At 39.2% G+C, this 22639-nt stretch overlaps 1 protein-coding gene across 2 annotated transcripts in view; it reads right to left on the reverse strand.

Annotated features, from left to right (window-relative positions):
- Positions 1 to 1022: 1022 nt before the first annotated feature.
- MKX (mohawk homeobox) overlaps positions 1023 to 22639 on the reverse strand; it is a gene marked incomplete at its 5' end in the record, with an annotated part of 62142 nt that continues 40525 nt past the window's right edge. Inside the window, 2 exons of one of the 2 annotated variants that reach the window (XM_080812155.1) lie at positions 1023 to 3062; positions 3169 to 3202. In XM_080812155.1, the coding sequence (XP_080668281.1) occupies positions 2876 to 3062; positions 3169 to 3202 (221 nt within the window). In that variant the 3' untranslated portion in view covers positions 1023 to 2875. Of the gene's footprint in view, positions 3063 to 3168; positions 3203 to 5535; positions 5666 to 22639 lie in introns of those variants that run through there. The other variant, XM_080812156.1, reaches the window with a different exon arrangement.

Genomic DNA, 22639 nt, shown 5'->3' on the forward strand with positions numbered 1-22639 from the left:
TCATTTATTAAGCACCTATTAAATTCCAGGCACTGTGGTAGGCATTTTATATACTTCATGTGATCTCTAAACCTTGTAGCCAGTCTACAAGCTATGACTCATTCCTCTCACTTTGCAGATGAAGAAAGCCAAATCCAGAATGACTGAGTCTGGATCTTATGTAGTGGGTGACGGAACTGAGATACATAGATCTGTCTAACTTCAAAGCCAAGATTCTCTCCAGTACATAGCACACTGTGATAATGCTTATTGTATTAGCTATTCAAAGAAGGTATTTAGTGCAAATGCTCATTTTAAATTTATGTATGTATTTTAACAGTTAGCATCATACTCTCTTTTCCTCGGCTCTTAAAAGGTAGGTTGGTGGTCTAAGGTGATGAAAAGCAAACCTAATACAGTGCAGTGCTCCCATATCATATCCCTTACCAACCTAAAGAGACTTACGGCATATAATGGACCCTTCTGTTCTACTTCTTTCTCCACCTGGTCAACTCTCAAAGGAAAACAAAATTCATATGATCATTGAAGTCTAGAAATTAACTTTTATTTTCAATCTGTCAAGAACTCCTGGCAGTTATTAATTTTATTAAAATGATTACATATGGCAAAACAAAGAATAGAGGTAATTCTATTTCTCTACAACATAAATTATGAGTTAGATTCTTAGCTGCTGGCTCAGCATTGTTCAAGATTCTTTTAAGGATTGGGGGGAACTTTAATTTTCAGAAAATGTTAAAGCAGCAAAAGAAAAAATAAATTAAAAGTAATTGCAATTGGAGATATTGCCAAGGATATGCTAATTATAAAATCTTCTTGATGTGTTTATAGGCCAGATTCCAAGCTTTGGTATTTAAAAATAAAAATCATGTGAAAGCTCTCCTATAATGCCTTGTCATCCATAGTTTATAACACAGAACGAATTTGCTGATTCTTTTTAAAAGGATGGCAAAAATGAATTATGACTAATTCAAATAAAAAACAACCAGCATCCATTCATCTAACTGAAATATGTCAAAACGAAGTCAATTTTATTAAAATATTTAATACTAGAATAACTTATAATAGTATGAAAAAGAGTGAAGTACTTGTCCTTAGTTTTCTTTGACATGATCACATTATGACAAAATTAATTTGTAAAGATTCGGAAGTTTTTGTCAAGGATCTGTAACTATTTAAGGATGTAAACCAAATGAACTCATACTTCATCTGATCATACAGTCATAACTTAACATATCCTGCTTTGCACTTACTGTTACTGCAAACAGCAATTTAGAAAACAAAGTAAAAATATATATATACAAAATATTTTTATATCAAATTATTTTCATTACACTAAATAAACCCAAACCCCAAATACTATCTTACATGAAAAAGTGTCCTACGATTTATATCAAGATTGATATTGTCCACATATCAACTAGAGCAGCCTTTGGTTTGAAAAATGTTTTGCAAAATAAAGAAAAATATCACCACATGGCTGCACTAATGGCTCTCATTCACACTCACAAAAAAGCTTTCCAGTTTAAAAAAAAAAAATTACAAAATAGATTACATACCCAGAAAAAACATCCCACCATAAAAGAGTCAAATCCTTTTTACTTCTCTGTAGCACATATTCTCTGTTATATTTGGCATCTCCACTGTTTATTCAAGTTTCAAGTCTCCCCCAGCTGATTAGAATATTATTGTTTGATTGAAAACTATATTCTTCTTTCTTGATACTGATTATTCTCACTCAATGATAGTCTAATTTAGAAACGAAACGTTCCTTCTTTTAATGCATGAGTTCACTTAATTTTTACTTTAATGTCCTACTTGGCAAAATTCAAAGACTGTCAATGTTTGTTTTCCATATGTTTTAAATTTAAGAACCAATTTTATGAGTGTATATGTATATTCACATAGAGATACATTTCTTTCATTGTCTTGTTCTCGTTGCAATACAAATTGTCCATCAGCAATTATAATTTGAAATGAACCAACTAAAAGGTTTTTTAACCATTCCACATGAAAAGCTTTCCATCACAAAAAGCACTGAACTTTAACGCAAACAGGATTATGTGTTAAAACTAAACTATAGGTTTAGTTCTACACGGGAACATTTTGAGTAATTTATATAATAAAATTTTTAAGAACTTCAGTGAAACTTAAGAAAAAGAAAATTCAAATTAATTCTAAAAGGGCATTGTGGTATTTTCCAGCAATGCTTGGAAAAAGTTCTTCAGATCACAATGTATTCACTGGGATTCTTCTTACGTGTACGTGTTATGTGATCGCCGCTCCTTTCCTTTTGGAACTTTGTAGTGTGTCTTATAGGCAGGCAAGATACATGCATGAAATTCTCACTGTCACTCTGAAAAGCATGCTGAACAATTTTAAATGCTGCAGAAGTTGTTTTTTTAAGAGGAACGTTTCATTTGGGCTGAATAGATGTCCAAGTTTTAGCACGTGAATTACTGAGTACATTGTGAGGCCTTTCAGCGCGTGTGGTTTCAGTCCTGGAATGGTCAGAGGCCCGTCTGGAGTGACACACAGACGAACAAGCATGGCGGTGTTGTCATTTGAGGCATAGCTGCTCCACTACGCCCACGTTGCTGCTGATTTTTGGGAAGCAAGGCACTTACTGTAACGGCAATGCAGACACCTGATGCATAGTTTGAGTAACATAAAATAAGTTACTATTTTTGATTAAAGTGAGGTTTTTATAATTTATATGTCTTTTATAGAAGCAACTAAATGATATAGTTAGGATAATTAAAAATAAAAAGAGGTTTGAAAGGGAGTCATTTCTACTTCTGCTTCGGCTCGTAGGAGGAGGCTTTATGGGAAAACACTGACGTGAAGAACAGCCATTGGTCTGAAAAGCGACAAACCCTTAAAACTGGTGGACCAGTGGCACTTTGACGGTCTTGACTTCTGCTATATGTGACGACTTCTGGATGATGCAGCTGGTGGTTCCCTGCAGTGTGTCTTTGCCCTGTGCAAGATTTGTTAAGGCCATAGCGGCATTAATCTCCTTCCAGTATGTGTCATCCTTGCTTGGTCCCTTCCTGTGGGCTGCACTGGATTTCAGCAAGAAAAGAAAGATAATGATCAAACCCACTGCAGTGTACATAGAAAATGCCATCAGTGAAAAGCACAAATGGCGGATAAAAACATATTTCTCACCTGTCACCCTTATTGGATCCATTTTCCAGAGCGTCTGTAAAGATAAGCAAAAACTCAATTATTTTTCTTTCCTTGTTTCTTTCTGTTTTAATCTCTGGAGTTGCCTCATTAACGACCAGGAATAGAAGCTCATCAGGAAATATGGTTGAAAATCAGTTAATTTTTTGTTTAACAAAGACAAAGTAGTTTAAGATACATAAGAAGAATTCATAAATATACAAAAATCTGACATTGATTTATTCCAAGAAATTGGATTTATAATGAGGAGGCAAACAGCAGAGGGACAAGAACCCTAACTCTTCCTGCAGCCAGGTTCTGATCTCACTCCCCCACTCACCTGTTGTACCTTTGGACAGGCTACGATGCTCCCACAAAGTCTGGGATGCAATTTCCTCAACTATAAAATAAGAGAGTTCTTAGAACTTCAGGGTGCCTCTGGTTCAACCTTCTATGACTTCATGGGAATCAAACTGTGATTGCAGAAAAAGGATTGACAAATAGTTCCCTCTGGCTAGCTAGCAAATGAGTGGCAGATTCAATGCAACGGCACAGGACTTCTGGCCCTATTAGAATAAGCAGGCACCAGTGTTCTAGCTGCAAAGGAATCCTTCCCACTGCAGGAAATGAGCATTATGGGGTGAGCTTTGCTTATGCACTCTCTCTTTTGGTGTACATTTCCTCCCTCTCTCAGGCACTAATGTCTACCAGTGCAAATATCAATATCAAGAAAGATGAAATGGGCTACTGATCTTGATTAATTCTCCCTAGGTAGCTTTTAGGCTAAAAGAATATGGTATTGGGGACCCAAAAATAGACATATTTTATAGAGGGAAAGATATACAGAGGGTAAAGAGGATCTGCTAGCACGGCATGGGAAGTGGGGACAAAGGAACAGGGTTGAGACTCCCCATCAGCCTATGAGACTCCAAAACTAAGTTAAGTTACCACCACCATCATCACCACCATCATCATCATCAATAACAGCAATAAATATTACCAAGTAGTTATGAAATGAGGCACTTTGCCCTATACAGGAAACATGAAAACCAGGGTATTACTCAAGACCTCCTTCCAGTTGTATGGCTTTGGAAAGCTGTATTTTACTGCCCTCCCCCCTCTCCCTTTGTTTTACCTCTCTCAACCCAATATTTTTGAAGACATTTTTTTCCCCTCTGCAAGGCTCAAGGCTAGTAAGGCGAGGCAGCGTAATTTTCCAGTTCTGGGCTCTAAGACAGTAATGGGACTTGAGAATAAGAGCATCAACACGACCATAATACAGTGTAACCAGGGTAAAATTTTCCAAGGAAGATATGTTCAGGAGAAAAATGATTATATGGTCACCGACTGTATCTTCTGGTCCCTACTAGGTTGGCCAGGATGGTTAGCTATATTTTGGCTGCTTTTGATATTTTTGGAACTATACAATTACTTATGTAATTGAAGAAAGAGAATGACAATTTTTAATTCACGGAACTCCAATAATCCTAGTTTACAGATCCCTTCCTCTGTGCCAGGCACTATTTTAAGCACTTTGTGTTTTAGCTTATTTTGTATTAGTGACTCTGTACGTGGATAGCATGTCTCTGTTATGTCTGTTAAGTCACTCTTTGTTTCATACTATTATCTGTAAATCTTTACTCAGGAATGACAGAGACAGCATACTACAAAAACAGAGAACAAGTCAAGGTCTTTGTTTAGGAGGAGGAAAGCCAGCAACACTGGATATTTTACAGAGGAAAAAAAAAAAAGAGTTAAGCCTTTGCTCAATTTTGCCCACAAATTGCAACAATTCTGTTGCCAAAGTGAAGCAATAGGTTATGGAGATATTTATTCAATGGAAAGACTTGGCAAAAGCAGAATAAGTTCCATGAAGCTTAAATAACATTAGGGAAATAACAAAACATAATTTAGAAAAGACCATGTAACTGATGCTCTGGCTTACAAACAAAGCAGTCTCACATATTCAAAGGGGACCAGAGGCGAATTCCCTACCTGAACGATCAACCCAAGAGTGATTACCGCACAGACGACAAGAAGGAAGCCTGTGGCCATCAAATATGTAAAGGGTTACAGAATCCAGAAATGCCATAAATGAGTGGAGTCTACATGTGAATTCACCGTTCAGGTCCATGGAGAGATTCTGTTTAAGAGGAAGAGTGAACGTGTATGTCCTGCAGTGCGGTCAGCGGCTGGATGCTGGTAGCACTGCGGCTAGTCTCCCTGAACTCCTTCCATTGAGAAACAAGTTTACTACAGCCAACTGCAAAATTATAAAATTTTCTGCTTACTCTTCGGGTGTATGAGTTTTACAGCTCAGTGCCTATGAAAATACCTTTGAGGTGTAAAACCTAGATTCCAATCCCTGTTCGGGTATTCTTAATTAGTTTCACGATTTCAACAATGTCCCCAGCAGCATTCAAAAGACTGCATCCTGCGTTTCATTTCTAAAGCTGACGGGTATGTTCAGTGTCATTAGGTATGGATTCAGGTTCTTTTCCTAGCAACAGAAGAAAGGTCTTCATGAAAAGTAATGAACAGAAGAGACATTTTGCTTCTCTATCAAGAGCAATGTGAAAACAGGGTGTAACAAAGCTCAGTGTCAAACATTTCAAACCAACAACAAAGAGGTGACTACTACCATTTGGGGTGGAGGGGGTTGGGGAGAGTCTCTGTGTCCAGGGTGCTTCTGGTTCAAAACATAAATTGGTGTTAGAAGGGCATGCTTTCCCTGTTGCTGTTATTGGTGGGTTGCCCAGTGTCACTAGGATATTATGCGTCCAAGAGCCACCTCCTGCAGAGTAGTGTGTTCTAGTTCCCAGAAGAGCTAGCAGAAGCAAGATAGCAAACAGGGGTCCTTTTACTCTGAAACATTTGTGCTCTTGCAGGAAAGCAAAGGGCAATAAAGATCTGCTGGTTTGGGAAGATTGTTTTTCCAGTCCTTATTCTGAGATGAAATCTGGGGAAATACCCCAGCTATTTTAGAGAACTGACATCATTGAGGGAGAAGAGGTACCCTCTACTCCTTACATTAAATAACTCCATTAATTGTGATGATGCTTTTTTCTTATGCTTTTTTCTTTTGAAGTGTAAACTAGCTAGCTTTTATCTGATTCAAGTGTTTTGCATCTTTTCAACCAATAGATAGGTGCTCGGTGGGGGGCTCAGGCCACTTCTACCCACAGCAGACAGGTGGTCTCCCTGGCTCCTGTCCAGAAGTGGCATCCAGTCACAATCTGCCAGGAGAGGGAAGGATTCTGAATGCCGCTGGAAAGAGAGAAATCTGAAGTCTGAGCCAGAGCAGACGTTTCCCTGCTGTTAATTAGCATGCACAGACTTAGGGTCTGACTGCCCTACATTCAGCTCAGCTGTATCTCTCACTCTGCAAGTAGCTTGGCTCGGCCTATCCGAAGTCTGGGCTAAAATGCCTTTTTAGATTCTAAGGTTCCAAAAATCAGCTACGCTGTCAATTACCATAAAAGCAACTGGTTGGCAGGAAAAACTTATTGAACCAGCCAAAAGAGCGTGTTTTAAGACCAAAAAAGAAAAGGAAAGAAAAAAAAAGAGGTGCGTAGTTAGGAAAATCTTGGATGCCGTAAAACCCAAACCATGCTGAAACTTAAAGTGGGGCTATCCTCAGTTTGGACATGTGTTTCCTTATAAAGTTATGTAGAGAAACAATTATACTGAAAACCACTTCTATTGCAATTCGAGATGTGGAAGCACCAAGCTCTGTGGGCAGAGTCCACTCGACTTTGATAAACGCAACCTAGAAACGTATTAATTCTGATATATATTCCTGAAGTAAGAGTTATGGTCATAAAAAGAGATAAAAATTGGCCAAATCTCTGAGATTTTTTTTTTCAAATTGAATCAATAAGCCCTAAGGTTAGGAATGTTTAAAAAGATTCCACAAATGTGGAGCAGAAACTCACATCATTAAGTGTAGATAAAAAATATGAGGATTTAAAAAAATTAAATAATCTAAAAATCATGCACTACATATTTCCCTAAATTGAGATGGAGTGATTCAGAGATGCAGATGCTTGACCACTGTGCCGCCTCGCAACTGTGTCCGTTTTGGGGCCATCACTGGGGACAGCTGATGTGGACAGCCAGGGTTTGGTGTGTTTCTGATCTCAGAGGTCTCAAGAGCCCCCAGGACACCAGATCAGTTTCTGGAGTTATTTACATACTTTGAACAGTTGAGATAAAGAGCAAGGCTCCGGCAAACCAGGCAGATGGAAAACCTTCCTGAAGATTACGAAATGCCGACGGCTCTAAGTCTGCAGGACCTTACCCCAAACGGATGGAGCGATCCCTGGGGCTCCCTGCTCCCACTTCCATAGTCTCTATCTTTACTTCCCCACATACTAGATCCAGGCGGGGGTCACACACACACCTAAAGATTGGTTCCACTATGACTCTATACTGTCCTTTAAAAAACAGCATGTGCTGTGTTTTTCTAATAAGAAAGTCATACAGGTTAACTGCACAAAATCTAGGAAAAAAGTATAAAAGAGAAAATACAGGTAGTTTAGGGATAACTAATATAATATTTGAATATATGGCTCTCCAAGCAAGTTTATATACATTTTTAAAAATGGGGTCATTCTGTACATGTTTGCTTTTTTCACTGAACTTCGACTTTTGCCTTATTAATAAGATGGTAATCTCTTTAATAAATAAGATAGTAATCTACCATGTAGCCTTCCCTGATGTGGCAGTGGTTTTGGCCTGTGATATAGCAACAGATTGAAAGAATTCAAAATCCATCTTCATCCAGTTCAAACTTGAATATCGAGAGACTCCAATGTTACGAGAAGGGGTTATCTTTAAAATAACAATTACTAACATTGATTGGATGGTTATTCTTGTGCCAGGCGCTATGCCAGGGACTCTAAAATGTTATCTGGCTAAATGCTGATAATAACCCTGTGAAATAGCACCATGGGCCTTACTTCCAAATGACACTGGAGCTTAGAAGGATCCAGACACTCGCAAAGGACTCATTTTGGCAACGGGGATGGTGAGTCTCAGCTCCACGTCAGCCGACTCTGAAGGTCATGTTTTTAACTACTGCATTCAATTACTCGAGTGGTCTCCACGGATAAAGCCACCTTCGAAGACCGTGACAAGGCTTAATGCACTGTTTACACAGAAAGCCTGTCGAATGACAACTTATTAAAAATCGGTTAAACACCTTTCCTGTTCTTTTTTTTAAAAAGTATTTTAGACCACAGAGATGCAAAAAGAGACTTTTTTCTGCTTATGATTTAATCTAAAATATTAAAAAAAAATCTGTCCAAATCACAGAATAGGGACTCTGAGCTCTCTCGAGTTCTCTCCCAGGCTTTAATTGGATTGACGTTTTAATAGACGTGATATCCTTATAATCACTCTTCTATTGCCCAGAGTGAATTACTGCTAAATAACTCCTAGACAGCTGTGGCTGCATCACTTTTAGAGGAAATTTTTGTGGTTAGCCTCTCTTTGGGGTAGTCAGAGCTTCCGAATGAGTAACGATAAATCATTCTAAGTGATGTTTGCCCCAGCAGGAAGGAAAAAATACCCAACACAGTGCAACACGTATCTGGATGACGGAGCTGCTTCTTCCAGGCCCACTACAACCGGAAGGGAGTTCTTTAAAACTCCAGCATGGCGGGAAGAGACTGCCATGGTGAGACTGTTCTGGTGAGTACCAAGGACGCTGCTCGCAGAAGAGCACTGGAGCCCGAGTTTTGGGGGCCTTGAGAGGGGTGGTGGTGCAAGAGTTTGGCAACCTTTCTGAATAGTTGAGAATTATAAATGAAACCCACCTCTTCTTCATGGATAGCGTTTAGAATTTTTTTTTTCCCTTTTTGCAATATACTAGCACAATTATTTATCCTGAGGCCTTAAAGAATGAGTGGCTTCCAAAATCACTTCAGGGTTTGAAGAAAAATCTTTTCCAAAAATTAAGCCAGTGTTTCCTCCAGCCATGACTTCGAACATCTGGCCAAAGATTCTTTTCCTTCCTGCTGCCTCTCATGTGGGCTGGCCCCTCACGATGGCTAATGATGCCCAGATGTCCTGGATCCTCAGGATCCCCACCTTCGGCTGCCTCTCTGTCAATGCATCGTCTCCTCTAACTCCGGCCGGGAAATAAAAATGAGAAACCACACCCCTCTCTTCTGGACCAATAGCAAAGAGCTCCTCCATCTGGGTGGGGGTAAGCTGACGTCGCAAAACTTTCGGGTTAAGTTATATCTCCATTAACAACAACAACATCTTCATTATTCCAGCAGTACCCATGTGTGTGTGCAAACCCGGGAAAGTGTTGCTTGGCTCCTTATCAGTCAGGGAGTGGTGGCCTTGTGGCTTTCCTTATTGGGCAGAGCATAAGAACTTGAGACTACTGGCTCCTTATCAATTCCAAGTGGAACTGTTACTGTAATATGCACCGGTTTTCTGACTTCAATCTAGGCCAGAGGACTGAAGTTGTAGGAAGCGGGATTTAACAATTTGAAAGTAACTTTTCAAATAAGCCGAGTACGACCCAGTTATAATGCCTCCACTTCACTTTCAATCTTTTTCGCTAAATACATTAAATATTCTTGATGCTAAGTTGTTCTGCATGAGCCCATCTACCAAGATTGCTCCTTGGTGATCTCAAAGCCTCCACCTTTCCAAAGCCGAAAACTTTCAGCCTGAAACTTCACTTTGAAAATCAGAATGCAATCTGTGGGGAGGAAATTGTTGGTGAATGACCAGAAAGGGGGTCTGGAAATGTTAAATATTCTCATTTCTGTTCTGAGCTCATCGTTATTAACTACGAGGGTGGTCTGGAATGAGGCACAGAGGCAGCCTAGTGCAGTGGTTGGAGCCCAGATCCTGGAACCAGACAGCAGGAGCTGGACCCCTGCTCTACCGCCTACTGTCTGTCTGACAGCGGACCAGCTGCTCAACTTCAACTTTCTCACCTATATAATGGGGCTAACAGTACTATGATAATATGCTTCTTCTGAGGACCACATGATTGAATATTTTCTAAAACAGGAGAGCGCTTGATCATGTATACCAAGCACCAAAGCTACCCTCGTAAAATGGAAAAAAAAAATTAACCTCCTCTCTCTCTTTACTTTTTACATCTAGAATATGGGGTTGGATGTAGACACCAGAAAAATTGGTATTGTTCAGAGATTTAATAAGAAAGCCATTATGTAAGAACAGAATGTTTTAACTCTGGGCAAAGCCCATCAGCTCAGATTAATGGATTAAGTGTGCAGAATCTATCATCTTCAGGGACAAAATGGTTTTTCTGATGCTATTTTGTGCCAAGCTATCACAACATGCCAAGACAAAGAATACTGGATCCACATGAAACAAGAGCTGCGAACTTTAAGTGTCTAATGGATTTCGTTACTTCATTTTTCTCAAGGGGAATATTGGAGATGTTACCCAAAATGTTTCATCCATGAAAGCTAGGTTTCTAGCCAAAGTCTCAGAAAATGACTTCCTAACTATGCATGAATAACTTCTGTGTGTGTCTGTGTGTTGCAAGGAGCATTAATTGTTTATAAAAGCACTCCTTTTGCATGCCAGTTGGGCTACTAGTTTTGGAAACTGGATGGACTTACCAGTTCTTAGCTAAATCTTAATTTTGGCCCAAAGTTGATATTGATATTCATCCTCTAAGTTCTTCAACAGCACCAGCACTCTTTCTCCCAAGTTCAATTTTATAGCTGCTACCCTGCAATTCTAGAAGGTTGACTTAACGAACATATATCTATATGATGTCAGGTTATGAAGTATTAATATGTCTTTCTTCAGCAAAAAGAAATGGAAGACTATGCATTTGTAATAGTCTAGAAACTGGCTAGAGAGTCTGGCTCTGTCTATGTATTTTCAAGTTCTTGAGTATCTCTGAAAAACCATCGAAAAGTATTTTTGCTTTGATATATGAACCGTAGTGTATCTTTGAATTGGCTCACATTTTTGCCATGCTTTGCAAATTCTTCAAATTACCATCTCCAGAAATGGCACTTGAGACAAGGAGATCTAGCTGTTAAACCTGTCTGACTGCATTAACACCAGAAATGACACAAGAAGGGAGATGACGCTCGTAAACTTCTTGGATCTTTCCGAGGAGTGGCAAATGACAGCTTCTTTACTCACAGTTCATCTGCTGTATTTATTAATAGAAAAGAAACATATTTTAGACATAAGATGAACAGGATTACCAGGCCTTCTACTTTTCAAATACATCTCAATGTTCTTAATAAACTTAAAATGTTACAACTGTACTTGGCATGTCAGTGTTCTAAGTTCACACATTTCTACATTTAAAGGTTCTGTGATTTTCTGCTTTTCATTTCAGACACAGTCATTTGAAGTCTAAAGTAGGGTGGGGAGGGGCTTTGAAATGAAGACTCGGAAGATTTTTGCTGATGATACTGAACGGCATTCGAATTTAAACAAGGAACTAGGTGTAAAGGGAGATAAAATGCCTTCTGGGGGTCAGAAGGGCCCCAGAGTACTCCTAGTATAAAGGTCTTCTGATGACCCATTTGATCAAGGGCATACCAAATCCCACCTCCTCCCCACCCCCCATTTAAATCTTGCCAGGAGTATCCACTCAAGATTTTGTCTAGGCATCTATATCCCACAGCATTTATTAAATTCCAATAGTATACAGATCCTAATACACTATTATCATTAAATTTAGAATACAAGAGATTTCTAGGAAGAAAAATGGAGAACAAATTGCTGAATAGTAACAAGTTGATTTGTTGGGAGGGAAAGCAAAAACATTTTATAGATCAAAAACCATCTTTTGTACCATAATTTGTAGAAGTGCAGGAAGTGTGGAAAAGAGCTGACTCGCTAGGTATGCGACCTTGGGCAAGTTATTTATGCACATGGTGTCTAAGTGTCTTCCCCTACAGAATGGGGACAGCAGTAATGCCCACTTCTCTGGGTTGCTGGCAGGGTTAAACGAGGTCAGGAGTGTTGAACTTCTGGAACGATGCCTGGCCCATAGCAAAGGCTAAGGCATCACGATTCCTGAAGTAGAGAAACAATGCTGTCAGTCACCCTTCACCAGTCACAGGGGTTGCTCCAAGTGCCACCGAGCAGTCAGCCTCATGTGCGGTTTCCACTATCACACCCTAACCTCTAACCCGTCTTCTTCTTTTACTTTTTAAAATTTTAAATTTTTTTTCTTTTTTTATTATTAACATATATTATTTGCTTCAGGGGTACAGTTCTGTGAATCATCAGTCTTACACAATTCACAGCACTCAGCATAGCACATACCCTCCCCAATGTCCATCACCCAGCCACCCCATCCCTCCCCCCACCTCCCCTCCAGCAGCCCTCAGTTTGTTTCCTGAGAATAAGAGTCTCTTATGGTTTGTGTCCCTCTCTGGTTTTGCTTTGTTTCATTTTTCCCTCCCTTCCCCCATGATTCTCTTTTTTCTCAAATTCCTCATATCAGTGAGATCATACAATACTTGTCTTTCTCTGATTGACTTATGTCACTTAGCGTAATACCGTCTAGTTCCATCCACGTCATTGCAAATGGCAAGATTTCATATTTTTTGGTGGCTGCATAATATTCCATTGTGTGTGTGTGTGTGTGTGTGTGTGTGTGTGTGTGTGTATCACATTTTCTTTATCCATCAACTGTTGATGGACATCTGGGCTCTTTCCATAGTTTGGCTATTGTGGACATTGCTTCCATAAACATTGGGGTGCACGTACCCCTTCAGATCACTACATTTGTATCTTTAGGGTAAATACCCAGTAGTGTGATTGCTGGGTCATAGGGCAGCTCTATTTTCAACTTTTTGAGGAACCTCCATACTGTTTTCCTGAGTGACTGCCAGCTTGCATTCCCACCAACAGTGTAGGAGGGTTCCCTTTTCTCTGAACCCTCACCAACACCTGTTGTTTCCTGACTTGTTAACTTCAGCCATTCTGACTGGTGTGAGGTGGCATCTCACTGTTCTAACCCATCTTCTTGAAATGCTGTAGAGGGGAGAATAACATACACAGGGGAACTTCTCAAAAGGGCAGGCTCCTGGATCCCATCTTAGACTATGTTTCTATAGGTCACAGAGATGCTAAGGAACATGCCTTTGAATGAGCTCCCCAGGTGCTCTAATGTAGATGGGAAAGGGCAGCCTCCCTGGGAGAAAAAGTGCTGTGGAGCATAAGAAGTGGCTGTGTTTAGTGCTGGAATTCCTGGGGATTCTCTCCAGGGTAGCAGCATAAGGCAGCGTTTCTTTAGTATTTTTCAAAAATCATTAAGGATTCTTAGTATTCCAACAAGGGTCAAATAACAAGGCTGTATTTAACAAACCAAGTTCTTGAGTCTACCTTCATGTGAATAGGAGATATAACATTATTGTTGGAAAACACTGTTCAGAAATGGGCTTCAGAGATACTTTTCATTGTGTCTGTTTTTGCTGAAACATGAATATAATACTGCTAAAAATGTTTTTTTTTTGGGGGGGGTGATAACACATTTCACTTTACTTGTATTGCTTTTCCCCCAGTTATTATAATTTCTAATATACTATGGCATATAATTCAGGGACAGTCATTACAAATACAAACTGGAGAATAAAGAAACCCAAGATTTTCACTATAATATATTACAGAATACTTCAGAATAATCAAATCATCTTCCTTCTTCTAATTGGAACAGTGATGGAAATAATATACTGTTACAAGATCTGTGTTTTCTGTTTTGAAAATAAACATGTTGGCCCAGCTCTATATTGCTGTGATGGTGGGGCTTTTATTTTTGAAACTCTTGTATTTTTTTAATCTTTCCTTTGGGAAAATAGGGGACAGACAGTAATCCACATGGGGTCATCAAAAACTAATTATTCAACCTAACATAGAATTTTTTCTTTCTAGGGTAGGATAACAAGCTTTTTCAAACTAAAGTAAACTTAGTTTCTGCTGCCCTTAGTAGAATGTTTTATTCAGGCCTGCCTCAAAAAGAACAGAGCATTGTTTTATTATACATCAACATAGTGATGAGGTTTTACAAACAGTTTTTGGTTATTTTTAATGTTATTTTTACCACAGCCCTGAGACGTAGCTGGAGCTATATGATCTCTAAAGAGGAACAAGGATAAGGAGTACAGAACAACTATGCAAAAAGCAGGCCACCACTGAGGTCAAAATCACTAAAATTGAATGTAGTGGTCATGATGTTGAATATGGTTGTGAAGAAGGATCGAGAGGATCCTGTCGAGGCCTGCCAATGGCTTTGCTCTTAAACAATGGCAGAATGTCAGAGCACCCTGGACCAAAGGACTGAAGAGAACCAAAGTTCTAATAATGGTGGTCATTTCAAATCCATGTAATGGTGGATAGGCAGGCTGAAAACTGAGAACAGCTCTTGGCTGGGTGTCCACAGGAGGGCGAGCTGAGAATGTTCTTTCCCTAGAGCACACAGAATCACCCTACGCTGAGACCACCATTGCCAATGGCCTACCAAAATTCGACGTAGCAAGTCTAAAATAATAAGGTTCCACACCAAGGCTTAAGAAATGTAATGTTCAGGAAGGGTACTTCTGTAAGCATCACAAGGTATTAAAAATATAGTACTCACGCATGGAAACAAAGAAATGATAAAGAGAAAGCAAGCACCCTTATGATCACATACATTAAACAAAACAAAGCAAAACAAAATGAAACACCAGAGCTCAATGACTACCAGGAAAGAGGGAGAGAACAAGTATAGTACAGAGAAAAATTCTTGCAAAGCCATTTCATGAAAATGTAAATACAAAAGAAGGGCAGGTTTTCATGATTTAAATATATTTAAATGCAAGCAGCTGCCATAAATATTGTCTTACAAAGGTCACATGCTGTTATAAGTGAATATGGAACCTTTAAAATAAAAAAGAAAACATTTATTTTAGTCATTAAAAATTATTTGATTTAGAGAGAGGAACAATGAACTTAATACTTTCTCCGGGCTAAAAGTAATCCTCTCCTATTCCTTATATTTTCTACCTTTTCCTGTACTTTTTGAGACTCTAGAGAGAAAGGTGTATTTTGACAATCAATAATATAAACCAACTTTAAACAAAAGAGAGAAAGGGAGAGAAAAGGCAGAGGGCTGTGCAAAAGGGAAAAGAAAGCAAAAGGTACATTTCCAGAACAAACTAGATCCACTTATCCACATTTTTGTTTCTGGTGATGGAATACACTATACATTCTCAAAAATATTTTAAAAATTAAATTCTCTAATTCTAAATTCTCTCCAGACATCCAGAAATATGGTGAATCAGCAAAGAGAAAAAAGAGTTATTATTGCCTTGAATCAAAGGATTATATGATAGAACTTGGCTCACATATATAAGAGAAAACAAACTATATATTTTCATCATGAAGGCACCAAAAATTACCCTTTTGGGGGGTGTGGGTAGGGAAGGCTAGTAACAGCCATTCCTTGTAAGATTCCCAAGATCTTCTAGGTAAGTCACTCTCTCTCCTTCCTAATAGGATGTGGTAGTTCTAGTCACTTTTCCACACTCAGGAGACGGAAGCCAGAGGGGTTTGTATTCAAAGGCAGACTAGTTTTTCACAGGAAACCAAGAGTCGTGAAGGCCCCTGACCCTAGAAAAGTGCCACAGGACCACTGTTCATGACATCTTCTATTATTTCAGATGTCTGTCTACTTGGAAGCACACCCAGTTAATGCCCAGCACTAGTGTACCACTCTCTGTTATGCATAGAGATCACACGTGGGTCCAAAGCCAAAGGAGCTTAGGATATCTACTGAGCATAGGAGGAACAACCATGCTTCTCAGGCCACCTGGAAAGGGAGCTGAACACAAGACATTACAGAACACACATGAAGAAGTGAGCCATTGTTTCAGGCTTCAGTTCAGTGGTTAATTATACAGCCCTTAGCATAAGGTGAGAACAGGAGGGAAGAAGGTGGAGTTGGCCAGCAAGACTTTTTAGAAAAAGTATTTCTCTTCTTTTCCAAACTTGAAGTGGCTGGATACTTTATCCAGTTGATTTTCAGCCTACATTAGGAGGTTTATAAAAGCCATTCTATAAGATAGTTTATTAGACAACATAATATATTGATCTTATTTAGACAAGAAGATGGCCAATCATATTCTCAAAGTGAAAGAAGCAAGAAATCTGTATTTGAGTTGACTTATAGGAGGTCCTGGGAGAAGAATAACGAAATGAAAGATGAGCAGTGATAACGAGCCCTAGGTGAAAAGGCACTTAGTTAATTATTCACACACGAATCCTTGTAATAATAAAAATTGGCAGGGCTAGAAAAGCAGAAAGTGGGCCCAGAAATAGAAAAGAGATTGTTTTTACACTGAAGAAAAGAGGAAGTAATGGGAGTTGCATGGGGCAAGTGTTGGAAACATCTATCAAAAGGTTGCTTTAGAAATGGGAGCCAGAGTTTATGATTAATTGAAGAATTTTTCAAATGGAATTCCAAGCTAATTTTAGCACTCTTTGAGGCACAGAGAGAATAAACAATTAGTTACTCAATTTCTCCAGCTGCTTTTAATGGGATTTGTGTCTTTGTTTTGGTTTACCATGAATTGAGTACACCTGTTCTCTGATAATCAGTGCAAATTTTGAAGGGTACATTCACTTAACCACACTTGATTCCCCCAACAGTAAGGTACAGTGGAAAGGGAGTAGATTTGGAAGCAAAGAGCTTGGGGTCTGAATCCCAGTTCTGCTACATATTAGCATAGTGGTGATGAGCAGGCTACCTAATCTCTCTGAGCCTCATTTTTTTCCCTCTGTAAACTAGATACAAGAAATATTGAACAATGAGGACTATTGTAGAAATTAGAAATAATCACTGTAAGACACAAGGCTCCCAGTAATACGCAATACACAACAGCTACAATTATTCCACAATTGGAAATACTCTGTAGTGGCAGCAACCCTTTGATGAATGTGGAAGTTTTACCTTGAAGTGCAGCAGATAAAGTAACACAACAATTCAAAACAGCTTCTGTATTCGAATTATCTAAGCTAGGTCAAGGGCAGCCATGTTATGTCTATGATGCTTGAGTGTGGAGAATTCTCACAGGAGCAGGACCGCATATTATGAAGGCTTCGGTGTTGCAAGGGCTTGGAGAATATTGCTTCAGTTGCTTGGTAGCCATAATATGCAAAACATGAGGATGGAATCTTTGGTGAGAGCGAGAATGAGCATACCAAGGCAAATTCCAGGATTATGTCAGCGACTGGTCTTTTGCTGCTCATTTTGGGGCTGGCACATGTAACTGCTACGGGACCAATGGCTTACACGTGTTACCCATGTAATCATATAGGTATGTTGTAGTGTTTACTCTTAAATGCCAGGAGAAAGTTTTACATGGGAAGGCCCTTACTTATGATAGAATATAGCACTTGAATTTGGGGAAACAGCTTTGGAAATTCCCTATTTTTATAAGCTACTTCTCCAGTATTTGTTATTAAGCATTTTCTATGATGATCTAACTAACTGGTATATCTGTCCTTTTCACAAGGAATAAAATAACAACTTAAATCTTATTTAAAAGACCTTAATTATATCAGGGCTTCATCTTAAACAACCGTACCTGATATTCTTAAATTCCTGATTGACTGAAGGAAGAATGTATAGAGTATTTTAAATATTCCTGATATTTTACAAAGAGACTGAAAATTATTAAACGGTTCTTCCCGGTGCACAACAGAATGGGAGAAGTACTTGGTTTCTCTTGAAAAAAATCTTTCCCCTCTTCGGATGGCTGGCACTTTGATAGAGAATGTACCACTACATTACAGTGAATCTGAACTTATCAAGTAAAAACCAAATTATCTTTTTGTATCAAATGGAAAATTATACTTTATACATATCATTTCATCCCCCCAAATCCTCTCTGCCTTTTTGGGGTATCATCAAGGGCTAGGTCAAGTTAACACAATTCAGGTGATGATAATATTTATTGAACACTTACAAGTCATAAGTGTGCAACTGATCTCATTTCTGTGTACACTTATCATTTCCCCCATTTTACAGTATGGAAATTGAGACTGAGAAAAAATGAGAGGTCCAAGGTCAAATTGTTAGTAAACAATAGAGCCAGGACTAGAAGCCAGATCTTTTAATTTTCAGTGCAACAGAATTTACTCTTCTCCAAGTTGTCTTTATTTACTTATTCATGAGTCCATGGGTCCCACAGCAAACATTTACTGAATGCATGTTATAGACCAGACACTGTGGTAGGGCCTAGAAATACAAATCACAAATGGATCTCATCCCTAAGTAACTCACACTTTGAGAGAGAAAGGACAACAGCTCCTTGTGGGAAGTGCTGTGGGAGCAAAGGCAAAGGCAGGAAGCGGGGGTCCTGAAAGGAGAAGAAAACCTTGGGCAGCAGGCAGGGGCCCTGGGGCAGTTGCTTGCAGCTGCAAGGAGCCTCCTGCATTCATGCCAGCATGCCCAGCCAATGTCATCACTATCTGAGTGCCTAGTCCTGGAAAAGATGGGGAAGCACAGGCCTGGGATAAAGAGGAGCAGGAGTGACTCAGATGAAGACGACGGGGAGAAGCATTCCAAGGAAGGGGAAGGGCTGACTGTGTCCTGACATGGTACAGCAACTTTGGGAAACTCTTTTTGGCATTGCTGAAATGAATGAGGTGTGTGACAGGGCAGCAGGGAACTAAGCCAAGAGAGATTTGCAGAAGCTAGGCGCTGAGGGGTTTATGGTTTTGTGTGCAAGATAAGGAGTGTGAACATGATCCTGAAAGGTATGGGAAGTGAGTAAAGATATTGAGCAGTGGTATGATCAGAAGTGGATCTTAGAAAGCTCCCTCTTGCCCTACTGGAAGACCAGATTGGAGGAGCCAGGCGGGATCACGGCAGGGACCTAAGGCATAAGTGAGGAGTCCTAGGATTAAGGAGCGAACAGTGGGGATGGCGAGCCAAGATTTGAGCGATACGGGGGCAGACATGTTCAATGACTAGATGGGTGTAGGGATGGGAGGCAGGAGTCTGAGATGCCCCTTAAATTTCTGCCTGGGATGATCGGGGGGGACAGTGATGACATTCTCTAAGTGAGGGAAGAACGGAAGAAAAGCAATTTCCCTCTGGAGCAGGCAGGCCACAGAGAGCGATTCTGACATACTAAGAGTATGAGGTGCTTTGAGGATCTTCAAGTGTGCATGTTGATGTACTGTTAGGGATGTATGCTGCCACCCTTAACACAAAGAGAAAGCTGTTTCTGGATTACTTCTAGAAATTTTTTGATATTTGCTACTGAAAGCAATTTATTTTAACATGGAATTTCATCAGCATATAGGAAAAGCAGGCATACAAATAAATAAGGTTAGATCTTACATGAATCTAACTACAGAATATTATTTTAGCACACAGATCTAAATATTTTCCCATATGCTCTGTTAATATTATTCAACATGTGATTTAAAAAAAAAGTGTAAAATACCAAAGTGCTGAAAGATGAATTATTTAAAAATCTTTATTAGTCGCAGACCCTTAATACATACTGCATTTGCTCTGAGAAGGAAATGCACACCCAAAGGGTGAAGGGGAAAAAATAGTTTCCTTAAGTGAAGGAACAGGAAGAGCAGAGGATCCATCTGGCCGTTTGCCAGTCTGAGAATATTGAAAAACTAGATGTTTCAAGACAAATCTCCACTAATCCATCTTTTACCAAAGTTCTTGCTTAAAGTCCACTTTTTGACATGAAATATTTAATAGGAACTTATTTTAGCCACAAAGTGCCCTTAAAAAAATGTAATATTGGCCCCCATACAGGCTAAAAGAAGAAGGTATTAGGTGACTGAAAAGAAACTTGCATTTAAAAAATGGGGGGTGGGGAGGGGACTTGTGGAAGGCCTAAAGCAGTTAATGAGAGTTTCTACTGAAAACTGAAAGCTAATGACAACACAAAGGTTCTTTGCTATTGAGGACAGATGCTTTTTAAAGAATGGATAAATCAATAAAATTCATTTTCTAGTGGCATCTGGAACCACAACTTTAATCTGTTGAAATGGCAGAAGGACAATGAACAAAATACAAATAAACACAAAAGGGTTTTCTTTTAGAGAAGCACCATTTAATTGGCTTCCACCCTCGCTGTTTATATGCAGCTCCCTGACGGGGGTAACTCTCCCACTGCCCAAGGTAGCTTTTTGTTGGGTGCATGCATGATGTTCTTTCGTCTGGCATCTAAAAATTAGAACATAACAAGCTTCTAATCATCACTTGTTAATTCAAAACAAAAAGAATTCTTTTTTTTCCACTGAAAGCAGATTGTATTAAAAAAAAAAAAAAAGGCAGCCTTCTCCAAGGTCATATGCTGTTGGCAAAGCTCAAAAAAACCCTGTAGTCCAACTTGCTTATGTTCAGCTGTGTTTACTTAGACTTAACATGACAAAGTCTGCCTCTGATTATGCTGTGCAGTCATCTGCCCACAGATAAATAGATATTACACAAACTTTTGGAGAGAATGACATTTGGCCTCCATAATTTTGGAATAATTTACTATGTACCTTCAACTTAAAACACCAAAATGATCCACAATATGTTTTTGGGAATGAAACATAAATATTTCATTTTGCAAAGGGAGCAGTCTCCATGACCTTTATGGATTTTAGGTGATTTACTAACAGAGTATGGTACTGGTTTGGAAGGTGTGGGATAGCTCTGCAACAGGCAGTTTGAGGCAACATTTATTTCAGTCTTTTCAATAACCATCAAGATTTCAAGGAATTTCTGTAAACAAACTGTCACTTAAAGAAAATAACTTTCCATCAATTTTTGCAACAAGTCTCGAGAACAGAACATGCATATAAAAATAAGAGTTAACTAAATTATTTCCAGACACTGCATCTTGGAGAAATGTTTACACTATTGGTAGAAAGCAAAAGCTCAATGTTTTACCACCATATCTTACACTAAATGCAAAATTTTGCTTTTGGAGTAATGTAAACCATTTCCACAGCATACAGTCTGTTCCTGATTACCTAAGAATTGATTCTGGCCCATCATATTTACTTTGCTTGCTGTTGTATTTACATAATAAAAGATATACATACTTTCCTCTCCAAACAGAGGTTGTTTCAAAGGTGGAAGTACTTATTCTATTCCCCAGCTATCAATCAATAAACCAATCAATCAACAGATCTTTACTGCATTTTGCTAACAGCTGGTAACACAGTAGTGAACAAGAGGAAGATGATTCTGTCTTCTGAAAGTTATCTAATGAGAAAAATGACAAGTGGAACACATGCTGTCACTTTCTGGGTTGCTCAGCTTAATTTACAGAGTTACGAAGAGTTTTCCTCCACGGAAATGAATATATTTTCAACCCCGAGTCTGGCTTTATTATTGAATTAACTTAGGGGTGGGCCCCCGCACTTGGGGTGGTGGTGGTCTGTCAAGGGAACCATGAATGTTCTGCCGTGCCAGCTCCCTTTGCCAATTCATGCACGTCTGTAAAAGGGTTAGTCTTTGATTCATTTAATGCTTTCTAGGGTGGCCTTTATTCTAATTTACTAAATTTGCTTGGATAGGTGCTCCGTAAAGTGGACTAACATACAGGATGGCACTGCTGCTGTTCTAGCAACTGCCGCTTATATTCAATAAGCAAAGATTTCCAAAAGCCTTTCCCTCTAAAGAACTGAATCGATCGCGTATCTTATACCATATTCCCCCACTGTTTTCTCTTACTGACTTTGAGATTCACAAAAGATGGTTTTAGGCATATATATATATTTATATGTATATATGAATAAGTTTTCAAATGTGAATGCCTTTAAGGTCAGCAAACAAATCCATAACATATGCTGGAGATTAACATCCTGCTCATACCAGTCTCTGCAAGAGCATACATGTAGGTCTCATTAGCTTTTATTTATTTTATTAGTATTATTATTATTTTTAAAGATTTTATTTATTTATTTGACAGAGAGAGGGAGATCACAAGTAGGTAGAGAGGCAGGCAGGGGCGGGGTTGGGGGGAGCAGGCTCCCTGCTGAGCAGAGAGCCCGATGCAGGACTCTATCCCTGGACCCTGAGATCATGACGTGAGCTGAAAGGCAGAGGCTTAACCCACTGAACCACCCAGGTGTCCCATTTTATTTTTTTAAGATTTCGTTTTTATTTATTTGACAGAGAGAGACACAGGGAGAAAAGGAACACAAGTAGCGGGAGTGGGAGAGGGAGAAGCAGACTTCCCACTGAGCAGGGAGCCTGATGTGGGGCTGGAGCCCAATGCGGGACTCAATCCCAGGACCCCAGGATAATGACCTGAGCTGAAGGCAGACGCTTAATGACTGAGCCACCCAGGTGTGCCTTTTTATTTTTTACTTTTTTTTTTAAATTAGGTTACGTTAGTCACCATACAGTGCATCATTAGGTTTTTTTTTTTTTTTGCATCATTAGTTTTTGACGTAGTGTTCCATGATTCTTGTTTGTGTATAACAC

The sequence above is a fragment of the Martes martes genome (assembly GCF_963455335.1).
Source record: "Martes martes genome assembly, chromosome: 8".
Taxonomy (NCBI): Eukaryota; Metazoa; Chordata; class Mammalia; order Carnivora; family Mustelidae; genus Martes; species Martes martes.